Source organism: Sorex fumeus, unplaced genomic scaffold (assembly GCF_029834395.1).
Source record: "Sorex fumeus unplaced genomic scaffold, SorFum_2.1 ptg000029l, whole genome shotgun sequence".
NCBI classification, from domain to species: domain Eukaryota; kingdom Metazoa; phylum Chordata; class Mammalia; order Eulipotyphla; family Soricidae; genus Sorex; species Sorex fumeus.
The window spans coordinates 10,264,430-10,287,533 of NW_026606086.1; the positions used below are offsets into that span (position 1 = coordinate 10,264,430).

At 39.6% G+C, this 23,104-nt stretch overlaps 1 protein-coding gene across 1 annotated transcript in view; it reads right to left on the minus strand.

The window, feature by feature from the left end:
- Nucleotides 1-23,104, minus strand: part of WDR72 (WD repeat domain 72) — a 224,983-nt gene that overhangs the window by 170,200 nt on the left and 31,679 nt on the right. Inside the window, exons 10-12 of the mRNA XM_056115668.1 lie at nt 22,672-22,917; nt 20,853-21,073; nt 18,187-18,382 (exon numbers count right to left, since the gene is read on the minus strand). Coding sequence (XP_055971643.1) covers nt 18,187-18,382; nt 20,853-21,073; nt 22,672-22,917 — 663 coding nt within the window. The remainder of the gene's footprint in view (nt 1-18,186; nt 18,383-20,852; nt 21,074-22,671; nt 22,918-23,104) is intronic.

The following is a 23,104-nucleotide window of genomic DNA, read 5'->3' on the forward strand; positions in this document are numbered from 1 at the left end:
TGAGACAGGCAGGGGAGAGGGGAAGGGGGTGGGAGGGAAACTGGGAAAATTTGTGGTGGGAAATGTATACTGGTGAAGGGTGTTGGAATACTGTGGAACTGAAACCCAATCATGAACAACATTGTTACTGTGAAAAAATATAAAGAAAATCAAACTAAAAATTAATAATAATAAAAACAAAACTCTTTTATTCCTGATGAGGCTAGAGAGAGTACAGCAGGTGGGGCACTTGCCTTGCATGTGTCCTACACAGGTTCGATCCCCAGTATCCTATATGGTTTCCCAAACCTTCCAGGAATGATTCCTGAGGGTGGATCCAGGACTAAGCCCTCAACACAGAGCCAGGAATAAGCTCTGAAAACAGCTGGGTGTGGCCTCAAAACAAAACAAACAACAGCCCTAAGGTTATAGTCTTAGGCATGATTTCAAAGGGCTGGAGCTCAGTCTCATGCATGAATTCCATTCCGGGTACCACCTGTTTCCAGTCCCCAGAAATGCTGGTGGATCAGGAAAGCACTGCAGGTCAACTAAGCATGGACAGCCAAGCATCTGGCCCGATTGCCCTAGTCTTACTAGAAGTGATCTCGAGGTCCTTTGCTTATGACCCCAAATATAAGTTCTATGTTCTCTCTTTTATAAAAAATTTTAATGAACGCCGTGAGATACAATTACAGACTTAGCACACTTTTGTGATTATGTTTCAGTCATACAATGATCAAACACCCATCCCTCCACCAGTGCCCATTCTCCACCACCAATGTTCCCAGTACCCCTTCCGCCACCCCTACCCCATCCTCCACCCCCCACCCCCACTCTCGCCTCTGTGGCAGGCACATTCCCTCTTTCTCTCTCGTTTTGGGTGCTATGGTTTGCAATACAGGTATTAAATAGCCATCATGTTTGGTCTATAGTCTACTTTCAGCACCCATCTCCCATCCTGAGCGAACCTCCAAGGATCCTTTACTTGGTGGTCCCTTCTCTATCTCAGCTGCATCCCCCCTACCCACGGAGCATGTGAGGCCAGCTTCCAAGCCATGGAGGAACCCTCCTGGACCTTATCTCTATTATTCTTGGATTTTATTCTCCCAGGTTTGATTCCCAGCATCCCAAATGGTCTCCCAAGCACCATCAAAAGTAATTCCTGAGTGTATGAGCCGGGAATAACCCCTGTGCTTCACTGGGTGTGACCCAAGAAGAAAAAATTTGTTGTATCACTCTGGAGTCATTAAGCCTGTATAGAGTATGAGATATCACTCTAGGAATTCTAAGATTTTAAATAGGGTGATATAGTTAGAATTAATTTTTTCACTGCATGGTGACCTTGGGATCCAGAAGCATCTCTGTGGTATATTGCTCTCTTCCTCTTCCGAGGTTTATTTGGGATCTGGATTTATCTGGATCAAGTGATCCAGGTTGTATCACAGTCATTAATGAGCTTGAATGGCAATGGTGCCAGAGGCAGTTCATTGGCATGTCTTTCAGGCTACCAGAAACACAGGGAGATGGGGAGGTCACACATTCCTGACTCCAAGAGAGCCTGGGTCACAAGTTCTGCATACCTGGGTTTTTCAGTAGATTCCCTCATGAATGAGACTCGTCGAAGTCTGTGGAGATTGGTACTGATCATGGAGGTGATTGAGTTCTGGAAGTTCTTGGGTGTCGGGCTCTTTTATAGTTGGTGGTGGGGCTCACACACCCCTCTCTGGATTGCCCCAAATGAGGGAGCCTGGCATATCCCCCTTCTTATTTGCTCATATTTTTAGTGTATGCAGAATATTTCAAAGCCAAATGTGTTTCAGGGCTTTCTAATGTTTTCTCTCCAAAAGCAGGATATAAATTTAATAGACAATTACTTTTGATATATATTGATAAATTAAATGTCATAAACTACTGTACATGAATAATCTCAAATTATGTATTTAAACATCCTGTCAAATTCTCTTACAGCTTCACAATTAGGTCCACTTAGACTGTGAAAAAGAAAAATGACTACTTTTCAAAAAGGGATGAAATTGGTTTAAAAAGAAGTCATAATCACTGAATGAATTTATCTGCAAATTAGGAGTTTAAGATTCAAACCCAACCTCAATGGATTAATATTTTATATTGTATTTTATTCACTTAAAGATCACACATAGATCAATTTAAGACAGTAATTGAAACTGAAACCCGGGGTATTTTTCCTCAGAGGAACATTGTAGAAATCTTGCCACCACTGAAACAAAGTCATCCTAGCTAACTGAAATCAAATATATTGTTAAACAAGAATTTTAAACCATTTCTTTAATTTAAAAAAGGCTTCAATTAAATATTCTGATAATGGAATGTCAAAAAACTGGATGTTTAGAAATAATTACAAACAAACAAACACTGTCATCCCGTTGTTCATCGATTTGCTCGAGTGGGCCCAGTAACATCTCCATTTTGAGACTTGTTGTCTGTGATGAGAATGAGCTGTGAGAGTTGTGTGTATCCCATGTAGCCCACTTGCTAACTTGCTAACTTGCTAACTGTGCTTGGCATATGTCACAGGTAGCTTGCCAGGCTTTGCCGTGTGTGCAAGATACTCTCGGTAGCTTGCTGGGCTCTCCAAGAGGGGTGGAGGAATCGAACCCAGCTCGGCTGGACTGGCTGTGAGCAAGACAAACACTCTATCACTGTGCTATCGTTCAAGCCCATAGAAATAATTACTATTACATAATTACTAAGAATATAAATTAAATTTACATAAGTAAAGTTTAACCACAAAATTAGGTCTTATCTACATCAGGACAGTATTTGCTCTTTACTGAATCTACCATGATATTGGACAGAGAGTCAAAGACTAGTAGTATTTCAAAGTGATTCTCTCATTTTTTTCTCCAAAAAAAAAATCTATCAGTTAGGCACATAAAATAAGATTTCAACAAAAGCAACTGGCCAATAACAATCATTAATTAAAAGACGTGATTACTGGATCTGTGTATGATCCTTCATTTTTCTTCAGTTACACACCAGGTTCTCTACCTTGTCTACAAAAGCATATGGAGATTGCCTTGGTCGCACCTTCCTAGCAAAACAATTCCACAGTGCATAGTATTCGGGAAAATGTTCAACAGATTGATTGGGGTTCTACCCAGGAACACAGGGTCCTAGAGGAATCAGTTAGCTACCTAGAAAATAATGTGAGGATAGGGAAAAAGGGTGAATCTGAAAGTACCAGATTAAGCATCAGGACACTTCATTCCTAAATATATTTAAATTCAACAAATTCAGCAAGCAGTAAAATAGACTTTCAAGGACATAACTTATTTTATTCTAAATAAAGATCCTAGTATGACAACAAGCTCTGATTGGCTTCAGATCAACTGTCTACTGCTTACAGGGATAGAGGATATATTTTCACAAAGTCTCTGACCAGAGTGACCTTCAGCGCATCTCTACCACAGTATCCAGCACTCAGAACAACTCTGGAAGTTAGCAAGTGGGCTACACACAACTCTCGTAGCTCATTCTCATCACTGACCTCCAGAAAAACATAACAGAAGAGTAGGGGGAAAAGGACTGAAACACATAGAGGTTTAAACCTACTGATGTGTAAGTTTCAGATAATGCATTGGGGCTTAAGTGACAGTACAGTGGGTAGGGCGTTTGCCTTGCATGCAGCCAATCTGAGTTTAATCCCTGGCATCTCAAGCACCCCAAGCACTGCCAGGAGTGAGAATAGTGCAGAGTCAGAAGTAACCCCTGAGTGCAGAGTTAGAAGTAACCCCTGAGTGCAAAGTCAGAAGTAACCCCTGAGCATCACATGGTGTAACCCTAAAAGCAAAAACAAACAAACCAAAAAATAAATAATTCCCTAATCTTAAGCAATACACCCTTCAACTAGGAGAAAATCTACTATGTCTGTTACCATTTTTAACCTCACTCTAAAACTTACTGCAATTACAATTTAAGAGGTTAGCACTTGCAAGTGTTTCTGAAACCAAATCATAAATAATTTTCTGATTTCACAGTGACATATAAAAGAGATGCTAATATTGTGGTACTTTCAAATTAGATATATGATTGGTGCTTCTAAAATAAGAAAAATGTCATGGTCAAAAATGGTTAACCTCTGGACCCCAACGCTGCTCCTAAGGTCTTCTCCCCCACCCAGAACTCAATAGGAGAGAGATAACAAAAGGGAATGCCCTGCCACAAAGGCCGGGTGGGGTGGGGGAATGGGGGGTGGGAGGGATACTGGGATCCGTGGTGTTGGGAAATGGGCACTGGTGGAGGGATGGGTATTTGATCATTGTATAATCAAAACCTAAGTACAAAAATTTGTAAATCTACAACTGTACCTCATGGTGTTTCACTAATAAAAATTTTTTTAAAAAATGGTTAACCTCCAAAGCAAATCAAAACTTAAAAAGATTTTTAAAAAATTAAAAAGCTAACCAGGGGTCATAGAGATAGTACAATGGAAAAGATGCTAGTCTTGCACAGGACCAACCTGGATTTAATCCCCACCACCCCATATGTCCCCTGAGCCAGCCAGGAGTGATCCTTGAGTGTGTAAATTTCCCACTCTCGGGCTGTGTAAACCCCTCTCATGCAGGAATTACACATTAATGTATTTTCACTGATTCTCTGGGTGGCTCTCTCTTGCCCCTGTGTTTGGTGCTCTCAAGCCGCTTCTTCACCCTAGATGACCATTGCCTTGGATGGACCAAGGAAGAATGAGGGCCAAGCTGGTTGCTGATGAGTTGCCGTTTATTCCATCTCTCATCTCTCCAAGCTCTCTCCAACCCTCTGTGTGTGTGTGTGTGTGTATCTCTCTCTAACTGTGCAATTTTTTCTTCCCGCTGTATCTGTCTCCTCTATCTCTCTCTCTGCTGTCTCTCCCCAATCTCCTGTCCTCTTCTGTCTCTGTGTCTCTTTTTCAATCTTCTCCTCTCCTTCTCTTTCAATTCCCCCACCACTGCATCTCTCCACAGCTGCGTTTTTATCTCTTTCACCATGCCCCCCCAAACATACCTCCCCATGGAAAGCAAAATGAAAAATGTTTTTTCAGACTTCCCCACCACCTGCAGCCCACGAGGGCAAAACAGCCCTTAAGGTGTGTTTCTCTTCTCCTTCGACCTGCAACTTAATTAACATCTTTAATTCTCCTTCCTAATATTTACCATTCTGTATGGACACAGTAATAGACACTTTTAGGCTTATATGGTGACTCTCCTGGGGTCATCTTACCACAGACTCAGACTACAGTGCTCAGGCCGGATCAATCATTCCTAACCCCAGCAGGGTTCAAATCTAGTTATTACTTTAGGATCATGACAGAATTTGTCCATGACCATGTTCTTAACTTATAGTTAGGCATTAGAGCACTTTGGCCAGGCCCATTTTGATGCCAGGGTAGATCATAACTCACCGCTTGCCCTGGGTCCATCCAGCCCCTTGTCAAGACCCTGCTTTTGGGGACCTAGAAAGTAAGAACAACTGAGGCTCAAGTCGACAGCAGATGCCCAGGAGATAATATTATCTGGAGTCAATCAACTCCCAAGCCACAGGGTTGTCTTTTTACCTGTCTTCCTGTATCCATACAAAAAGAAAAAAAAAAGCAATTGCTCTGAAATAACTAGCCATGCAAAGGACATTCAGGAGAAGAGAAAGACAATATTTACAAGTCAGAGTCTGATTAGGAGGCAAAGGTAATTGACAGGTTGGGGGGCAATCAACAAACGCATGCTCCCAGCGGCCAGGGAGAAAGACAAACAGTTATCCTACAGTTATCCTATAGCTGAGCACAGATCCAGGAGGCCAGGAGTTAGCTCTGAGCACAGCTGGATGTGACAAATAAGAAAGTAAGTTGGTAAGTTTTACTCCAGTTCTTTTTCCTGGAACCTTAACCTTAACCCTCATATTTCAAATTTTAGTAGAATTGATTTATCTAAATTGATTTATCTAAATTGATTTATTTAACTAAATTTAAGAGAACAACTTCCTGTCAACTCAGATAATGCTTGAGTACCATGTTGTTTCCCTGGTACTAAGAAGATTCCAGTCTTTCCAGTACCAGAAAGATGCCCCTTGTGTTCTCAGCAACTGCTATAGATCACAGTGGAATGTGTTTGCAGTTCAACATGCACAGGATGTAGGTAAACGAGGGTAAATCCATGCCCAGAACTTTCTGACAAGGCTGAGTTTCACAACCATTACTTTTTGGTAGTGCACAAGATAAGACTTAACAACATTCCTCAGACTCAAATTCTCAGCTCACCACCCCCAAGTCAAGGACTTGGCCCTGGAATTCCTTTTCACCTGATTTGTCCCTATGAAGAAAAAGACCATTTCTATCAAATGCTAACAAGTAATGAATGGTTGAAGTTGGATATTATTGATACCCTCAGATGAAACAAGTGCATCCAATATCCTTTATCTCTCAGCCAAACCAGACAACCTGCATTCCCAGAGAATAACAATCATTACAGTCCACTGAATCTTGCTTTCTGATCATTTCTGTGGCAGCTGGCTACTGGGTAGTTGCTAGGGAATGAAAGGCGGCAGCACAGGGAGGGGCAGATGGCTCCTTTGGGTTTATTTCACCAAACATGGCAGCTGTGAGGCTCACTCAAGTTCCAAGGGCCAATATAAAATGCTCACAGAGGGGCTAAACTAAGGACAGATCACGGAGCAAACAAGACGATGTTTCTGCTGCTGTAGCATCGCCCTTAAGAACAGTCAACACACACAGGTCACAAATAAACCAGCTAGCACTTGATCCAAAGTGTAACAATCAACGAAAATTGATTAGTGAGAGCATTTCTTTCCTAAAGGAAAACCCAGGAAGAAAGCAATTGCCAAGGGAAATAATAAAAGGGGTGGGGGTGGGGGAGAACACTTTGTTGGTAAAAGTAATTTCACAGAAGAAAATATTTACCTTTATCAGTCAATGAAATTGATTTCATTTTCATATAAAAAAGTCTCAAAGATATATTGTAAATACTACAAAAATATACCCAACAAATGCTCAAATGCAAGAAGATGGCCCTCCAAAAGGTGGCATTGAATGATTTAAAGTGCACAGACATATACACAAATACAAGTGCCTGTGTGTTTTACAACATTTAATAATTGTCCAGATGCTTTCAAATAATAAGGATTGACATAGCAACAGATCCAGCCTTGTGATGAGAAAAACGTGTCTGCTTATTTTGAGCAACCTTCCAAGGAAAGACTGCACTTTATTTTTTTTTTCTTTTTTAAGCCTGCACTTTAAAGAACACCAGAGAACAGCAGGAAGAAAACAAATCATTATTTTCTGGAATTTTACTACTGCATCCTTGGCATTTCTTCACCTTGAAACTCATCAAAATCTTAAAATCAAATTAGCACTTATATAATTTCACCAAAGTAAAGGGTCCTTTTCACTAGGTAACAGTGTTAACTGCTGGATTTCAGTTGGTTAAACTCCTACTAATGTATTTTTCTCGGTTATTATAAATTAAAAAAATACTCAGAAGGCAAATGGAAGCCGCTTGCCAAGTGAAAAAGCAAATAATATCGACCTGCGCTCCCCAACTGTATTGCTATCATTGAGTAATTTTAATGCATCCCACATTAAAAATAATTCAGATCAACAGAGTTCTTACCCTTTTCATCTTGCCATCAACACATTTAGCAGTCTAGAGAAACCAATGAACCCTCTTCACAATGATAGTTTTTAGTGTTGACATTAAAACATCGGATTATAAAGGATTGAAATGATATCAAAAGGCAGTCATCAAAATACTTAAAGAAGCACACTTAATGTTTTTTTTTTATCAATGTACTAAATGGCAAGAGTAAACAAAGCGCCCGACAATTCATGTTGGAAATTACCTTACATTACTGCCATGAAGTATTTCCTATAGTCACACATACACACACACACACACAATTTCAGGCTTATATATTTAAGGCTTATTTATACATTTCAGGCTTATATATAGTAATATGTATATAACATAATAATATAATAATGGCATATTGTGCTGCTGTACTTCCCAGTTTTTTGCATTAAGAATAAAAATAATAAATTAAACTAATATCTTTTACTTTTCTTTGTTGTTGTTGTTGTTGTTTTAAATTTGGGGACCATACTCAGTGGAGCTTACTTCTGGGTGTCTTTGAACTGAGGGATCACTCCTAGCAGGCTCTGTAGATCATATGGAAAGTTGGGAATCAAACCCATTTTGGCCACATGCCCTACCAGCTGTATTTGCTCTGCACCAAACAAATATCTATCTCATAAAGGTACAATACTAAGTATCAGGTTACAGAGCTAGTACAGGAGTTAAGGTGCTTGTCTTGCAAGCTGTAAACCTGTTTCAATCCCCGACATCACTTAGAGAACCCTGATTACTGCTAGGAGTAATTCCTGAGCACAGAATTAGGAGTAAGCCCTGAGCACAACTGGTGTGACCTACCCAAGTAAATAAATAAATACGCCAGGGATGTAGCCATGTACCCAACCCAGAATAAGTCATCGCACTACATGACTCTCTGGGTACTGCCAGGGTAGTGTCTGGCTGTACGGGGCCAAAGCATCTCACAGCCTGTGGCCTTTGCATCGAGCCATGGGCCCTGCTGGCCATGTATTAATGAGGGTAGTCTCCAGGCCAACTGTGCAATAATTGGGTAGCTAAACCACAGACACATGCAGTTCAAATACACAAGTGTGCCCACATGAATTTTCACTTGCACATAAACACACACCATACTACATGAATCAGCATCTCAAATTATAGTGTAGAGTAACTAGGTAACTATGGCCACGAAGAGAGAAAGATTCCTCCAAACAGGCTATGGCTATAAATACATCTTGAGTAATGGCATCAGTTATCATAATAAAAAAAGGGGGGGGCTTGGAAAAAGTGATATGGGGGGAGTGAAAGAATACTACCAGGTGCTTTAATGTATCCTATTTTTCTTTTCTAAAAACAATCATCTCCAGAGAGCTCCATCTGTATTCTACCACAACAAAATCATGTAGCACTGTAGCACGATAGCACTGTCCTCCCGTTGTTTATCGATTTGCTCAAGTGGGCACCAGTAACGTCTCCACTGTGGGACTTGTTGTTACTGTTTTTGGCATATCGAATATGCCACGGGGAGCTTGCCAGGCTCTGCCATGTGGGCGGGATACTCTCGGTATCTTGCCCGGCTCTCCGAGAGGAACGGAAGAATCGAACCAGGGTTGGCTGCATGCAAGGCAAACGCCCTACCCTCTGTGCTATTCCTCTCATGTAACTGTGAGAAAAGGACAAACTGGAAAGACTGTGAGCCGCCGAACTCTGCATACCCCAAACCTGCCTCACGTGAGCAGCTCAGGAAAATCAGACACTACCTGTACTGATGGCACAGCAGACAACCTTACATCAATTAAAAAGATCACCTTGATAAAAAAAAGCTAAGCAAAACTGTCCCTCTGAACAATGTAGTTGGTAACTTGGGGGACTTGAGAATTTGTATGTGTAACAAGACTAGACAAGAGATTCCAAATACGGTCACCCAGTAAAACGTGTGGACAGGGAAAAAATACTTCCCCATTGCTGTGACCTTGTATGATATTTTAGCATGGTAAAGTGAGAATTTAACCACATTGTTCTATTCTATTGGAAAAATATGACTCCATATTTCTGGGAACTATCGGGCATACACCTTCTCTAAATAATTAAAACAAATATTGAATCAGATCTATAGAAGATTGAACACGATATTTTCTTAAAATGAGGTCTATCAGCTATTCATTGACAAAACTTTCCTTTCTTAGTAGTTCTTTTAAATTTTCTTTTTAGGACTTATGTGTTTTTGAAACCACAGAATGACTAATGCTTTCATTTCTATGCTTTCGGTGCCATTGTGAATTGGCTCATTTTCTCTCTAACTGCCACTAATTTCAACAGAAAGAAATTGCCAGAGAAAATTTAACACCTGTGGTGAAAAGAACTCTGAAATGTTTTATCTTCTTCCTTACTTCCTTAATTGTATATGCACAGGCTTCATTCCAATGGTCTGTTTTTAAGATGTTTGTTTTACAGCTCAAAGCATTTTCCCACAGAAACCAGGTCATAATCAGAGGCTGGGTCTTCAAGCCAGGCTACAGGAGTAAAGCTTCCTGCTCAAGGTCACAGAGCTCACATTACCTGGACAGGAACAGGAAGGAATTAACAAAAATAGACTTGCATAAAACCCTGAGTTCTCCGCATACTCTGGCCAAAGACCAGTAACATCAAACTCCAGGCTGCAAGCTGCCCCTGAGATTTTCTTAGTTCTGGAACCCACCATTGCTATAAAACCTTTCAGTGTGTATCCAGAAGCCAGACATAAGTGGGAAGGAGGAGAGCCAGCTCTGGGTAGGGGTCCTGAAAGCTGCCCTGCAGCTGCCCGGAACCTGCGCAGGTAGATAGAGGAGTTTCCTAAACAGGAGAGACATGTCAGCTCCGGGCAATGGTCTTCCCAGGAAGAGCCTTTGCCCCAAGTCATTTGCCACTGTCACTATCCTCCCGTTTTTCATCGATTTGCTAGAGCGGGCCCAGTAACATTATGAAACTTGTTATTGTTTATGTCACGGGGAGCATGCCAGGCTTTGCCTTGCGGTTGAGATACTCTCAGCAGCTTGCTGTAGAGGGGCGGAGGAATCAAACCCCGGTCGGCCAGGTCAGCTGCACGCAAGACAAACGCCCTACCCGCTGTGCTATTGGTCCAGCCGAGTCATCATACCAACTTTTGTATCTCTTCCCTATCAGCTGTAACCTTTCGCTACCTCAGTTCCTGCCACTGTCTGCTGCCCACTAAGAATCTGCTGTCTGTAATCTGTCATCTGAGAAATCGGGTACCAAGAGCTGTTTGAGCTGTGGGTAATCAAAGAGCCAAGCTCTGAAAGAGCTAGAGACCCTCTCTCCTTTGGGAGGGTCTCTGACAGGTTTCCTGGGAGCCTTTCAGTTCTTCTGAGAGTTTGTGAAAATTCTTTATAATCGAATTGCTTACTTAACAGTCTACAAAGACTGACTTCTATCTTCAAGAGGTGTTTTTGTTGTATTATACAGGAAGGAAGGAAGGAAGGAAGGAAGGAAGGAAGGAAGGAAGGAAGGAAGGAAGGAAGGAAGGAAGGGAGGGGAGGAGGGAGGGAGGGAGGGAGGGAGGGAGGGAGGGAGGGAGGGAGGGAGAGAAGGAAAGAAGGAAGGAGGGGGAGGAGGAGGGAGGGGAGAAAAAAATCAAGAAAGTAAGCAGGGAATACCTAGTCCAAGGAGTCATAAAATATCTCTTCTATTCCATTTCCTCATTAATAAAGTTGCTGTGTGTGTGTGTATATATATATATATATATATATATGCATGCATACACACACACACACATATATATATATATATCAGTGAGGTATTTAGCAATAGAAAAAAATCCTTTGAAAGACCTAAAAAAGACAAAAGACCTCGAAAAAAGACTTTTTTTTCTACCATCCTTCTTAGGAATATATAAACTAAAGTTACCGGGCAAACCCAACTGTAGCACTGTAGCACTGTCCTCCCGTTGTTCATCTATTTGCTCGAGCGGGCACCAGTAACGTCTCACAGAAAATTACTGTGTCTGGCATATCGAATACATCACGGGTAGCTTGCCACACTTTACCATGCGGGCAAGATACTCTCGGTAGCTTACCGGGCTCTCCGAGAGGGATGGAGGAATCGAACCCAGGTCGGCTGCATGTAAGGCAAATGCCCTACTCACTGTGCTATCGCTCCAGCCCAAACCCAACTAGCTACTTGAATTTTTTTTGTTTGCTTTGGGGTTGCACCCAGCACTGCTGTGAACTCTCTCTTAGCTCTGCAGGCAGAAATCAGTCCTGACAGGTATTGAGGGACCATATATAGTACCAGGGATCAAACCCAAGTCAGCTGCAGTCAAGGCAAACACTCTACTTGCTATACTATTGTTCTGGCACTGGCTTCTTGCATTTGTAAACAAAGTTTTATTGGAATACAATCTCAACTGCTATTTTGTGTATTCTCGCCAATCCGTTTTAGGCATTGAAGCATAGGCTTGGTGCTTGTAACAACTACTACATACCCCTACAAAGTTGAAAATCATACTCTAGCTCCTTGCCAAAAAAAAATGTTTTCTGTTCTTCCTTATCAATAATGTTTGTTTTTAAGCAAATAAGGTTTTATTTTCCAATAAAAAACAGCTAGCTGCTTCTTCTGGCAGGCTTCAGAGTACAATATATAAGCTTCACAGAAAAATTTCAATACTTACAGTGTCATATTAATAACACAAAGAGTTCGTTACACTAACTTCTACTATGGAAATCCACTACTGCAAACAGAAAAATCCTAAGAAGTATATTTTAAACTCAATTCTTTAAAGAGTAATGAGTTCAGCATTGAAATTTATTTCTGGTGCATATTGGGGGGATGGGTGACCATCAGTATTACATTATCTCAAGTGTGTTCCGTAACAATAAAGGAAGCAAGACTGCCTAGGATTGTCAGTGCCAAACACACTGTGGGAGCTCAGATATTAATCAAAATGGCATCTCCAATTTTTTCCTTTCCTAATCTAAGGTCTCAACATTATGAGACGTCTGGTAAATCAATAAGGAAGTCTAGGTGCCCTCATCAGTCCCAACCAGGCCGAGTGGCATTTTACGGGGGCAGCAGTGAAGTAAGAGCCCTCCTCTGCTTCAGCTGTTTGCCTCTTCCATGAATAGAGGGGGCACAAATGCGATTCTGACCCTTAGCCTAAGATATCCCCAAGGGAAACATTAAGAGGTGTTGTATGAATCTAGAAAATACTTGTCAATTCTACCAAAGAAACTGGAATTGACTGAGACCAGGCTTTTTTCATGTGTGTACAAAATGGGAACAAAATGCAGGTATTCAGTCACACCTAGGAGAAGGTTACAGACTCTCACCCCCCACTGGCTCCTAACCTTCTACCAGGCTGTCCTTTTACACAGTGAGAATGAATTAAAGTGGCTTCAAGCCCATTTTCCTGCCTTTTAATTTAAGGTCTCTCTCCTCAAATCTTTATTCCACTGACAATTCCTATTTTCTCACAATTAATTTTGGAATTGCTCTTGTAAGTGAAAAATTCATCAAATATCTTAGTGTCAATTTATACACCTTCCAGAAATTTCTAGGAGACACGATGAAGCACAAAAAAGTGCAAAGAACAAATCTACTCACACTTGGAGCAAAGTCTGAAGGATTTTGAATGAATCAAAGAGGCAAAGACTCGGAGAAAAACTGACAGGTGTAGAAAAAAAAGACTTAACCCATGAGGAAGTGAAACACATCCTACTAATTTTAAAAATCCTACAGAAAACTTAAAACAAAGCTAAGGACACACCTACAGTGGAGAAGGCATGAACCGTAATCAACCGCAATGGACCAGTGTTGGGATAATAAATTTGTACTCAAGCCACCAAGGCACAAGGAGCATTTGGCTTAACTTGTTTATCGTTCAGGCTAGAGCGATAGCACAGAGGTAGGACGTTTGCCTTGCGCGCAGCCAACATGGCTGACCGAGTTTGATTCCTCCGCCCCTCTCGGAGAGCCCGGCAAGCTACTGAGAGTATCTCGCCCGCATGGCAGAGCCTGGCAAGCTCCCCGTGACGTATTCGATATGCCAAACACAGTGACAACAAAGTCTCCAATGGAGACGCTACTGGGACCGCTCGAGCAAATCGATGAACAACAGGAGGGCCTTTACCTTTTACCTTTACCTGTTTATCGTTCACATTCCAAAAACATCAGTAAAAAGCATTATATAGCCACATAGGCCTCTTTTCAGCCTAATTGTTTTGCTCTAAGCTGATGGTTCTTCCATAACTTTATGAAACTATAACTATATGTGCTTTCATACCTGTAATTTTACCATCTGTGCATAAAAAGATGAAAGAGAAATTACATACAGAAATTGTAGAAGCATCTCTGTCCACTAAACTCAGAATGATTTCTGAGCACAGAACCAGAAGTAATCTCTGAACACCGCCAGGTGTGGCCAAAAAATACAAAGAGAAACAAATCAAAAACAATCAATGACTGTTTAGCAACCTCCAAGTTAATGATGAAGGGTGCAAATTAGATTGTCAAGAGTAATGTACTTGGAAAGGGAAAAAGTCATAACACAGGTGTGTGCAGAACTAATACAAGTATAATAACATTTTCACCACTGAGAAGCTCTACCATAGGTTTAATTAATGTTATTTATAGGCTATTAGTATAATACAAAACAAGGAAGAAATGGTTCAATAGTATCATTTGAAACAAATATTCTATAGGTTAATTTGGCTCAAATATATATAATACCTAATATGGCAATTTTCTAACAAACTCTTCATAGGAAACAACAAATAATCAACTACCATGGTGATTTCTGAGTTAAAATATGGTGTGCCCATAAATATCACCATACTAACCACTGTCCCCACTCGATCCTTTGCCTACACTTCTATGTCAGGCTCTGTGGCCCTGACTGTTACCTAGAATTGAACACTTAATCCTCTCTGACTCCCAGTTGGATTAAACGAGTGGAAGCAAATGTAGTAGAAAGAAAAGAGAACTGTTTCCAACTCTCTACCTGTGTTAGTCCTGTATCTTTGTAATGAATTCTCTTGCATGACTTAAGAGCGTCAAGCCTATTCACCTTCAGTTCACACTGGTTTCCAGCAGCACTATCTTCTCTGTGAAAGATAGCTGAGAATGCCAAAGTTTGGGTGCTCAGGGCATCATGAAGAAATCCTCAACTCTTTCCCAATGTCCAGACACCTATAAATATTTCTTTCAGTAATGTTTCTTCTTTTTACCCATCGGGTTGAATTTAATATTATGGCGGAATCATGACTGAACTCAGTAGAGACATAGAAACACACCTAACAGAGAGCAGATCAAAGTATTGAGAATAGTGATAGTCTGGGAGGTGAGACAGGATAACCATTTGGCTATATGTCTCTATTTTACAAATGCTCTATCACTTGTATCACTTGTCCCATTATTCATAGATTTGCTTGAGCGGGTGCCAATAACATCTCCATTCGTCCTGTTGAATGCTAGTGTAACCCAGTGGCATATTGGGGGCTCTTTCAGGGTCGGGGAGAATGAGACCTGTTATTGTTATTATTTTTGGAATATTGAATACGTCATGGGTAGCTTGCCAGGCTCTGCCGTGCAGGTGGGATACTCTTGGTAGCTTGCTGGGCTCTCTGAAAGGGAGAGCTATATAGAGTTTAATAATTTATTTGGAGAGTTTAAATAGAAATAGTAAAACTATGTGAGAATAATAATGGTCTCCAGAAGTGCTAATGTCTTGGCTTCCTCCTTTACCCAGGTTCGATTACTCTGCCCCTCTCAGAGAGCCCAGCAAGCTACCCAGAGTATGTCGCCCACATGGAAGAAACTGGCAAGCTACCCATGACGTATTTGATATGCCAAAAACAGTAACAAATCTCACAATTTGTTGTAAGACATTACTAGTGCCCGCTCAAGCAAATTGATGAACAACAGGAGGACAGTGACAGTGACAGTGACAGTGTGTTGGGGCCAACAAGATAGTACAACAGGTAGAGTTTTGGCCTTGCATGCAGCTAGCTCAGTCTCTGACATCACACATGATCCTGAACACTACCAGAAGTGATTGAAATACTAAATCCAGAGCCAGGAGTAAGTTTTGAGCACCAATGGGTGTTGTCAAAAACAAACCAATCAAAATAAAATAGTACACTTATACACATTTGTAAGTACACATGTTTACAAGCTCAGATTTCATAAGCAGAAGTGAATTTCTTGATAATAATGTGATCTTGTAAATTCTTTAATAATAATGAGCCCACTATTACTATGAACTTAGTTCTTTGAGGTGTTATTAAAAGCACTATGGCTACTATTAGTTCATTTAACCCTAAGACATATGCAACATTATAGCACAGTGGAAAGGCGTTTGCCTTGCACGCAGCCAACATAGCCGACTCGAGTTCGATTCCTCCACCCCTCTTGGAGAGCCCGGCAAGCTACGGAGAGTATCTCGCCCACATGGCAGAGCCTGGCAAGCTACCTGTGATGTACTCGATATGCCAAACACAGTAATAACAAGTCTCATGATGGAGACGTTACTGGACCCACTCGAGCAAATCACAGAACAACGGGAGGACCGTGATCTTTCCCGTGATTTTACAATGAGAAAACTTGTTACAAAGACAAATAACTTGAAATAGTCATGGAGATCCCAGAGACAATCCCACTTTCTGGAGTCTATTTTGTCCATTATAAACAACTATAACTCAGGCTGAAAGATTTTCAACTAATTCAAAATTATGCTAATTTTATATATATCATGTAACCAATAATGGTGATTGGTTACATGATATATATAACCAAACTCAAATTGGCAAAAGGTAAAGGTAAAGGCCCTCCCGTTGATCGTCGATTTGCTCGAGCGGGCCCAGTAACGTCTCCATTGGAGACTTTGTTGTTACTGTGTCTGGCATATCAAATAATCTCGGTAGCTTGCCGGGCTCTCCGAGAGGGGCAGAGGAATCGAACTTGGGTTGGCCATGTTGGCCGCTTGTAAGGCGAACACCCTACCCGCTGTGCTATCGCTCCAGCCTCTAAACTCAAATTCAAATTGATTCATAACTTAATTATTTTTGTTTTGGGGCCAGATCCAACTATAAGCAGGGGTTACTCCTGGCATTGCACCCAGGAATTACTCCTGGCAGTGCTTGGGGAACTGTATGTGATGCCAAGAATCAAACTCGGGTTGACCACATGTAAAGCAAGTATCCTACCACCCCTATTATCTCTCAGGCCCCAATTCACCACTTATTGAGCTGTGAAATCTTGCACACTGATAAACCAGAACCATAAATGCTCCAGCACTACAATGGCGAAATGACATTTTAAACCATCCTAAAATGTGTCACCATCCAATGGGAACAAAGTCTATAAAATGCTACAATGTCTTGGTTTCCTCCTATACCCAGGTTCGATTCCTCTGCCCCTCTCAGAGAGCCCGGCAAGCTACTGAGTATGTCACCCACACGGCAGAGCCTGGCAAGCTACCCGTGACGTATTTGATATGCCAAAAAAAATGCAACAAATGCTATATAATAAAATACATGTAAGGCAGTAGAATGCTGCATTCTCTCCACACCATGCATTTGTAAACATCGTAACACAGGCAAGTCAAATGTAAAGAAAATAAGCATCATTGAGTTGGAGCAATAGTACAGTGGGTAAGGCATCTTACCTTCCATTTGACTAACACGGATTAGATACCCAGCACTATACCTGGTTTCCTAAGCCTTGGCAGGAGTGATCCCTAAACACAAACTAAGGCATTGATATCAGGGGCTGGGCCACACCCTGAACACCAACGAATGTGGTTTGACCCCCCCCACCACCACCACCAATACCAAACAGAAGAAAGATAAAGAAAACAGGAATTTTAGTCAAGTATGGCCCAAAAGATATGCTAAAACACTTTCCAGTATATTAATAACACCCAAATAAAACCAATGCTGATTAATCAATGAAAGTTATTTACTGGATTTTTATGAAATGTACTATCAAGTGCCTTCTCCTGACTAGTATTCATTAATCACATCATCTTATCTCACATATTCTCAGCATTTGTCTGAAATGAACATGTTATAGAGCAAAATGTTTTAAGAAACTCAAAAATTCCAATATGCATTCTCTCTGTTACAATATCAAGAGTTCAACCGAAGCACACAGTTTTCAGTTTCCCTGACTCAACTTTTTTGGAATTTTGTAATTAATTATATTCCATTATTACTGATCATCAATTAGTTCAAAATGTTGCTGAGATGGTGAGTATGCTGAAGAAGGCAGGATTTAATGAGAATTTGAGACTGGTAGGACACTAAATTTTTCTCTTGTTAATAATTAAAGTAGATAACTTATGTTTTTATTTATAGCTTCCAGAAATATCCGGCTCATTCCTGTGCACTGCTTGTCAGCTAATCATCATTTGGTTAGGATGTGAATTGAGCTGTTGTGTTTTATTTTCTATAGGTACCTTCAATCCCAGCTGTGAAGTGCAGCCCAATCAGAAGTAAAAATCAAGTCAATGACTAGTCTTTTCTAGAACACATTGCCCAGCCACATAGTTGATGCCGGAAATACAGAAAAAAATGAAAAGAGTAAAATTTTAATATACCTGTTTCAATTTCCCAGATGTAAACAGAGTCATCGGCACATCCAACAATCAAAAAATTCTCAATAGGATGCCATTTTATTTTTGTAACAGGGAAAATGTGCTTCCGGGCACTAAGAAGGCACCGCTTCTCTTCCAGGTGGAGAAGGGCCACAGAATGATCACTGCAGACACAGCAGACTACCTGCTCACCTCTCAGCTGTAAGATAGAAAGTAATCTTGTGTCAATACACAATCTTTCCTTACAATTAAATTTCATTTTCTTCTACTACAATGTTTTTGTTACAACCCCACCTATCAAACATTTCCACCTTCCACAGCACCATGCAACAGCCTAGTGGCAACAGCCAACTGGGCACATTAAACAATCTCAGAAAGGTCAAGAGATGCAAATAAGAATTCCAGGCCAGATCTACTTAGATGATAAAAGAAGGACTTGACCATCACTCAGCAAATTCAGGCAGTGAGGCAGACATCGGAAATAATGCAGAATACAATAAACCCCAGAACTAATTTGGTACCATAAAAAGAAGCTATTAGTAGACACAAGCTTAGGCCCAAGGGTATCATGAGCTGATATTTTCCACTTAGAACCTCAAAATGTGATTTGGTGCTGTTCCCAGAACTATACAGATTCTAATTCAAACAGGAAACTCAGTGTAGACACAATCTAAAAGAGGTAAGCATTAAATAGTATCAATTGAATATACAGCTTCAAAGACACAAGGACCAAAAATAGGCTCATAGGACAAAGATTAAGATGCTTTTGTAAAAGTCAGCATGTATTCACTTCAGACACAGTTTAGACCAAAAGCCACCAAAACCTGATGTTCTTTAGGCTAATCTATGGGGTTACTGTGACTCATTTCTAGGACATTAATTAGTCATCTTACTAATGGGAGTTTGGCCTGGGAAAATCGTAGTTGAGACTCAAACAGCGGGAGGGCAGGTTACATTTCTCTCTTCTACCCTCCTTGGGGGCTGCTTTCTCCTACTTCACCAACACACTGGACAGTGCTTCAGCTGCTGTGTTTAATCACCAGTTAGGGTCCCTCCAGACCCCAGTGAGGAATTCTCTAAGGGGTACAAGGGAGCGTGTTATGTTCCATACATCTTTTAAAGGAGGCCACATAAACACTGGGATGCAAACCACAAAACAGCAAATGTGTCAGCCTGGGAGCCCTGCCTTGTAGAGAAACGGGCAGATGACAGGGCCATGCGGTAGTACAGCAAGTAGGGCATTTGCTCACACATGGCTGATCCGGTTCGTCTTCTGCATCCCATCTGGTTCCCTGAACCTGCAAGGAGTGATCCCTGAATACAGAGCAGGAGCAAGCCCTGAGCACTGTTGGATGTGTCCCCGAACAAACAAAGTTAAAAGAAAGAGGCAGATGATAGTCCTCCTGATTCTAGTGTGGACGATGCAGTGTTCTCCTGGATACATGGAACTACACACATGTTAGGAGCAGACATCCTCTATACCAATATGGTTCTCTTTACTAGGCATTCAAAATTAGACAAAGAAGTCATAGGGATAAGCTATGTAAGGAACAATCACAGTAAAGCCAAACAAATAGTCTTTAAGGAAAAGAAAAGCAAAAAGGAGGGAAGGGGATACCGAGGAGAAGAAGGGCTCAGTGAATAGCTCTGGTTTCTGGATGTCTGTCACGTTCCATTGGGCCCTGACTGTAGTGTGTTGTCTTGGATGTCTAAAGGATTGTCTCTCACATCCTGTCAATAACTCCCTTTTTATTTGACTTCATTTAATGGGCCCTAAGCCTCAGACATAAATCGGCTATGACTGAGATAGAAGTAAAAAGATTCAGAAGGGGACATCAAGAATGAACACCGTAGCATCCAAAATCACTATTGGGAAATGGTTTTACACTTTACTATTTTGTTTAATCATTTAACTAAAACATTGCTTTGGTTATGTCTTATTACAATTTAAGATTTTTCTGAGTTTACTTTGGAGGTAATTTTTTATAATATTAGTATAAAGAAATAATTTATAAGCCACTCATCTAACTTGCAAACTAAAGCAGCTTAAAAGATTTTTTCTATTTTAAAAGAAATATCAACTCCAAAGAAAGTTAAATTTAAATTTACATTTCATAAGAAAATTATACATGAAAGTATGTCCTTTATCCCAGCAGAATGTAGATGCTCATAAATTTATTTAAACTCATTATTTATTAAATAAAAGATCAAATGAAGTCTCACTTAAGGAAAAGTACAGCTTGAAAAAACTATATCATGTTATTACAAATTGTTAGACAAAAAAACCTTAAATTTTGATTTACATATCTCTACAGCATTTGAATTATTTTTGCTTTTATAGTTTATTGCTTTAATTTAAAGACTTTGTTTTATTAAAACTTAAAATATGGAACCAGGGGGAAAGAAAATGTATAAATACTTAAAAGTTAATTAAGTGACATTTGTAAGGTCAACAGTTGACAAAATATTTGCTTATATAACTAAATTACCTGTAAAATTTGAGCTGTCATAATAATAAAAATTATTTAGAAAGGTGATTAAAAACATAAAATTGTGTAATGGCACACATAAAACTTTTTTCTACAGAAATATAATCATTTTGGTTACTCTCTTAACAATTTATTTTATGCAATTTAATTTTTATATTTACTCTTTGTCCCTTAACTTACTTTGAAATTCTCTGGTGACATGAAAAGATTCGTTATTGGACCAGCTTCTAAAAAGAACTGATGCAAGATTTCTTCAGTAAAAATGTCCCACAAGATGACACATGAATCTCGGTCCCCAGACACCATCCAACTTTGATCCAATTTTGAGGAAAGACCATGTGGATAAAGTAATGAAGTAACACTTTGGTGATGGCCTTTTAGAACTTTATGAGAAAGGGAATCTGGAAAACAACCAAATGCCAAGGGGAGGGAAAAGTTATTTTTGCTCAAGACATTTTCTGAAGATTTTCTTTTACAATTTTTGTTTTGTTTTGTTTTGGTGATGCTCAGGGGGCCAGATGGGGTGCTGGGGACCAAACCAGGGTCACCACAATACAAGGCAAAAACCCTACCTGCTATAATACCTGCTACAAAGAAAAGACCCTACCTGCTTTTTTTTTTACAAATTTGTAATAAAGAAAAATTTCATATAGTTAAAGTTATACAAGGCTAAGAATATTACCCAATAGCTTTGGTACACCAACATGTGAATGCCAGTGTGTATCACCTGTGCTCACATTCAGATGTTGTTTAACACTAATTGCAGCACCAATGTCAAGAAGTTGAGGCAAGCCCCATTTTAAGACAGGTTGAGCTTCTGATGAAGCCCTGATGTTGGTTCTTCAAAATCTATTAAGTTTTCAAGTACACTAGCAAACAACCAACTCCAGTGCCACAAATTAGCAAACATTTCTCTAAAAGAGTGAGCACTTTACCTCTTCAAAAATAACCTCAAGTTAGTGATGTTGCCCTTAAAATTAACATTAAAGTCAAGGATAAAGGAAGCTAAAGTGAGCCAAGAACTATAATACATAAACCCCTTTAAATTGAACTGAGTGTTTAACCTCAAAGACCTTGCTGTCTACTAGGACCCATAATATGTTTTTAAATGATATACAGCTGTGCTTTCACATCACCAAATTTTCAGCTCCCATTTTTATTCTTTTTTTAAACTTTATTAAGCTGTAATAATAGGTATTACTAATTTTTGAAATGCATAAATGTGGAAACACATTGTACCAACAAATAGAAAATTGAGGCAAGAAATAAAATTTTCTATTGATTTTCAGACATTAAAAAAACTTCTAGAAGTATCCACAGTTGGTCAGAGAAAAAGCATTTTCACGGGTTGCTAGTGGACACACGTGTATACTGATAAATGTTGATAGAAAACATTTTAGTTATATTTTCAAAATCTACAATACACATTAATATTGATTCAGTAATTCTATTCCTGGGAAGTAAAACTACAGATCATGCCCATATATGCATGCAAAGATAGTTCATTCTATTTTAATAAGGTATTTTTTCTAATTAGAAAGTTAGAAATCATTAGAAATGATTAGATAATCATTTTTAAATATACTCATATTGACATGCTCCTCAAATATTTTATTAAGATTAGTTAAAGGCATTTCAGTTAACTGAGAGTGTGTTGCTCTTTGTGTAATATAAAGAAATATAAATAAAATAGTACATAGTGTTATGCTGGTATATACAACACAAAAAAAAATGAAAATGGTATAAGGAAAATTAGCAGCTGTCTTTAGTAAAGAGTATTTGAAGAACCCTTTGAAAGAAGGACAAAAAAATATTTTTTTTATTGTATAATCTACTTGACTTTAAAAAAGACTATATTTTAACATTAAAATATAAACAAACTTATCAGTAAATGCCAGCCTTCCCCTCACCCCCCAAGCTTTTCAATCCTCACAGTCAAGCGTATTAAAGTTGAAGTTTTGGTAAAATTAATGAATAGGGTCAAATAAAGTCCAATGACCTTTTAATAAAGAACCGCCTTCTAGCAGTCCTGCTATTGCAGCATTCAAAGCCTTAGTAATGAAAATTGTCCCATCTTCACAGCCACATATTAGTTTATCAAGATTTGGAATATACTCTGAAGATGTGACTGCCACAATTCCAGTCTCATCTTTAAATCCTGAGATGTGGTCAATAATACTTTGTGACATAGTTTGATGCTTATCAAAATTATCTTGAAGGGTCCAGGTGGTAGTTATTGGTATATCTAAAAGGAAAACAAAGATAAAAAAAGAAAAATTTACTTTATAAATTCAACACAGTTGGGGAAAATAGTATTCAAGCACCAATTCTTGGGCTATATAAAGATTGACTCTTCGTCATCCTATGACTGGACAAGTTTTCCTGTCACTCATTGTCTTGATTCAAAATGTATTTGTTCTCTGTCCTTCAAG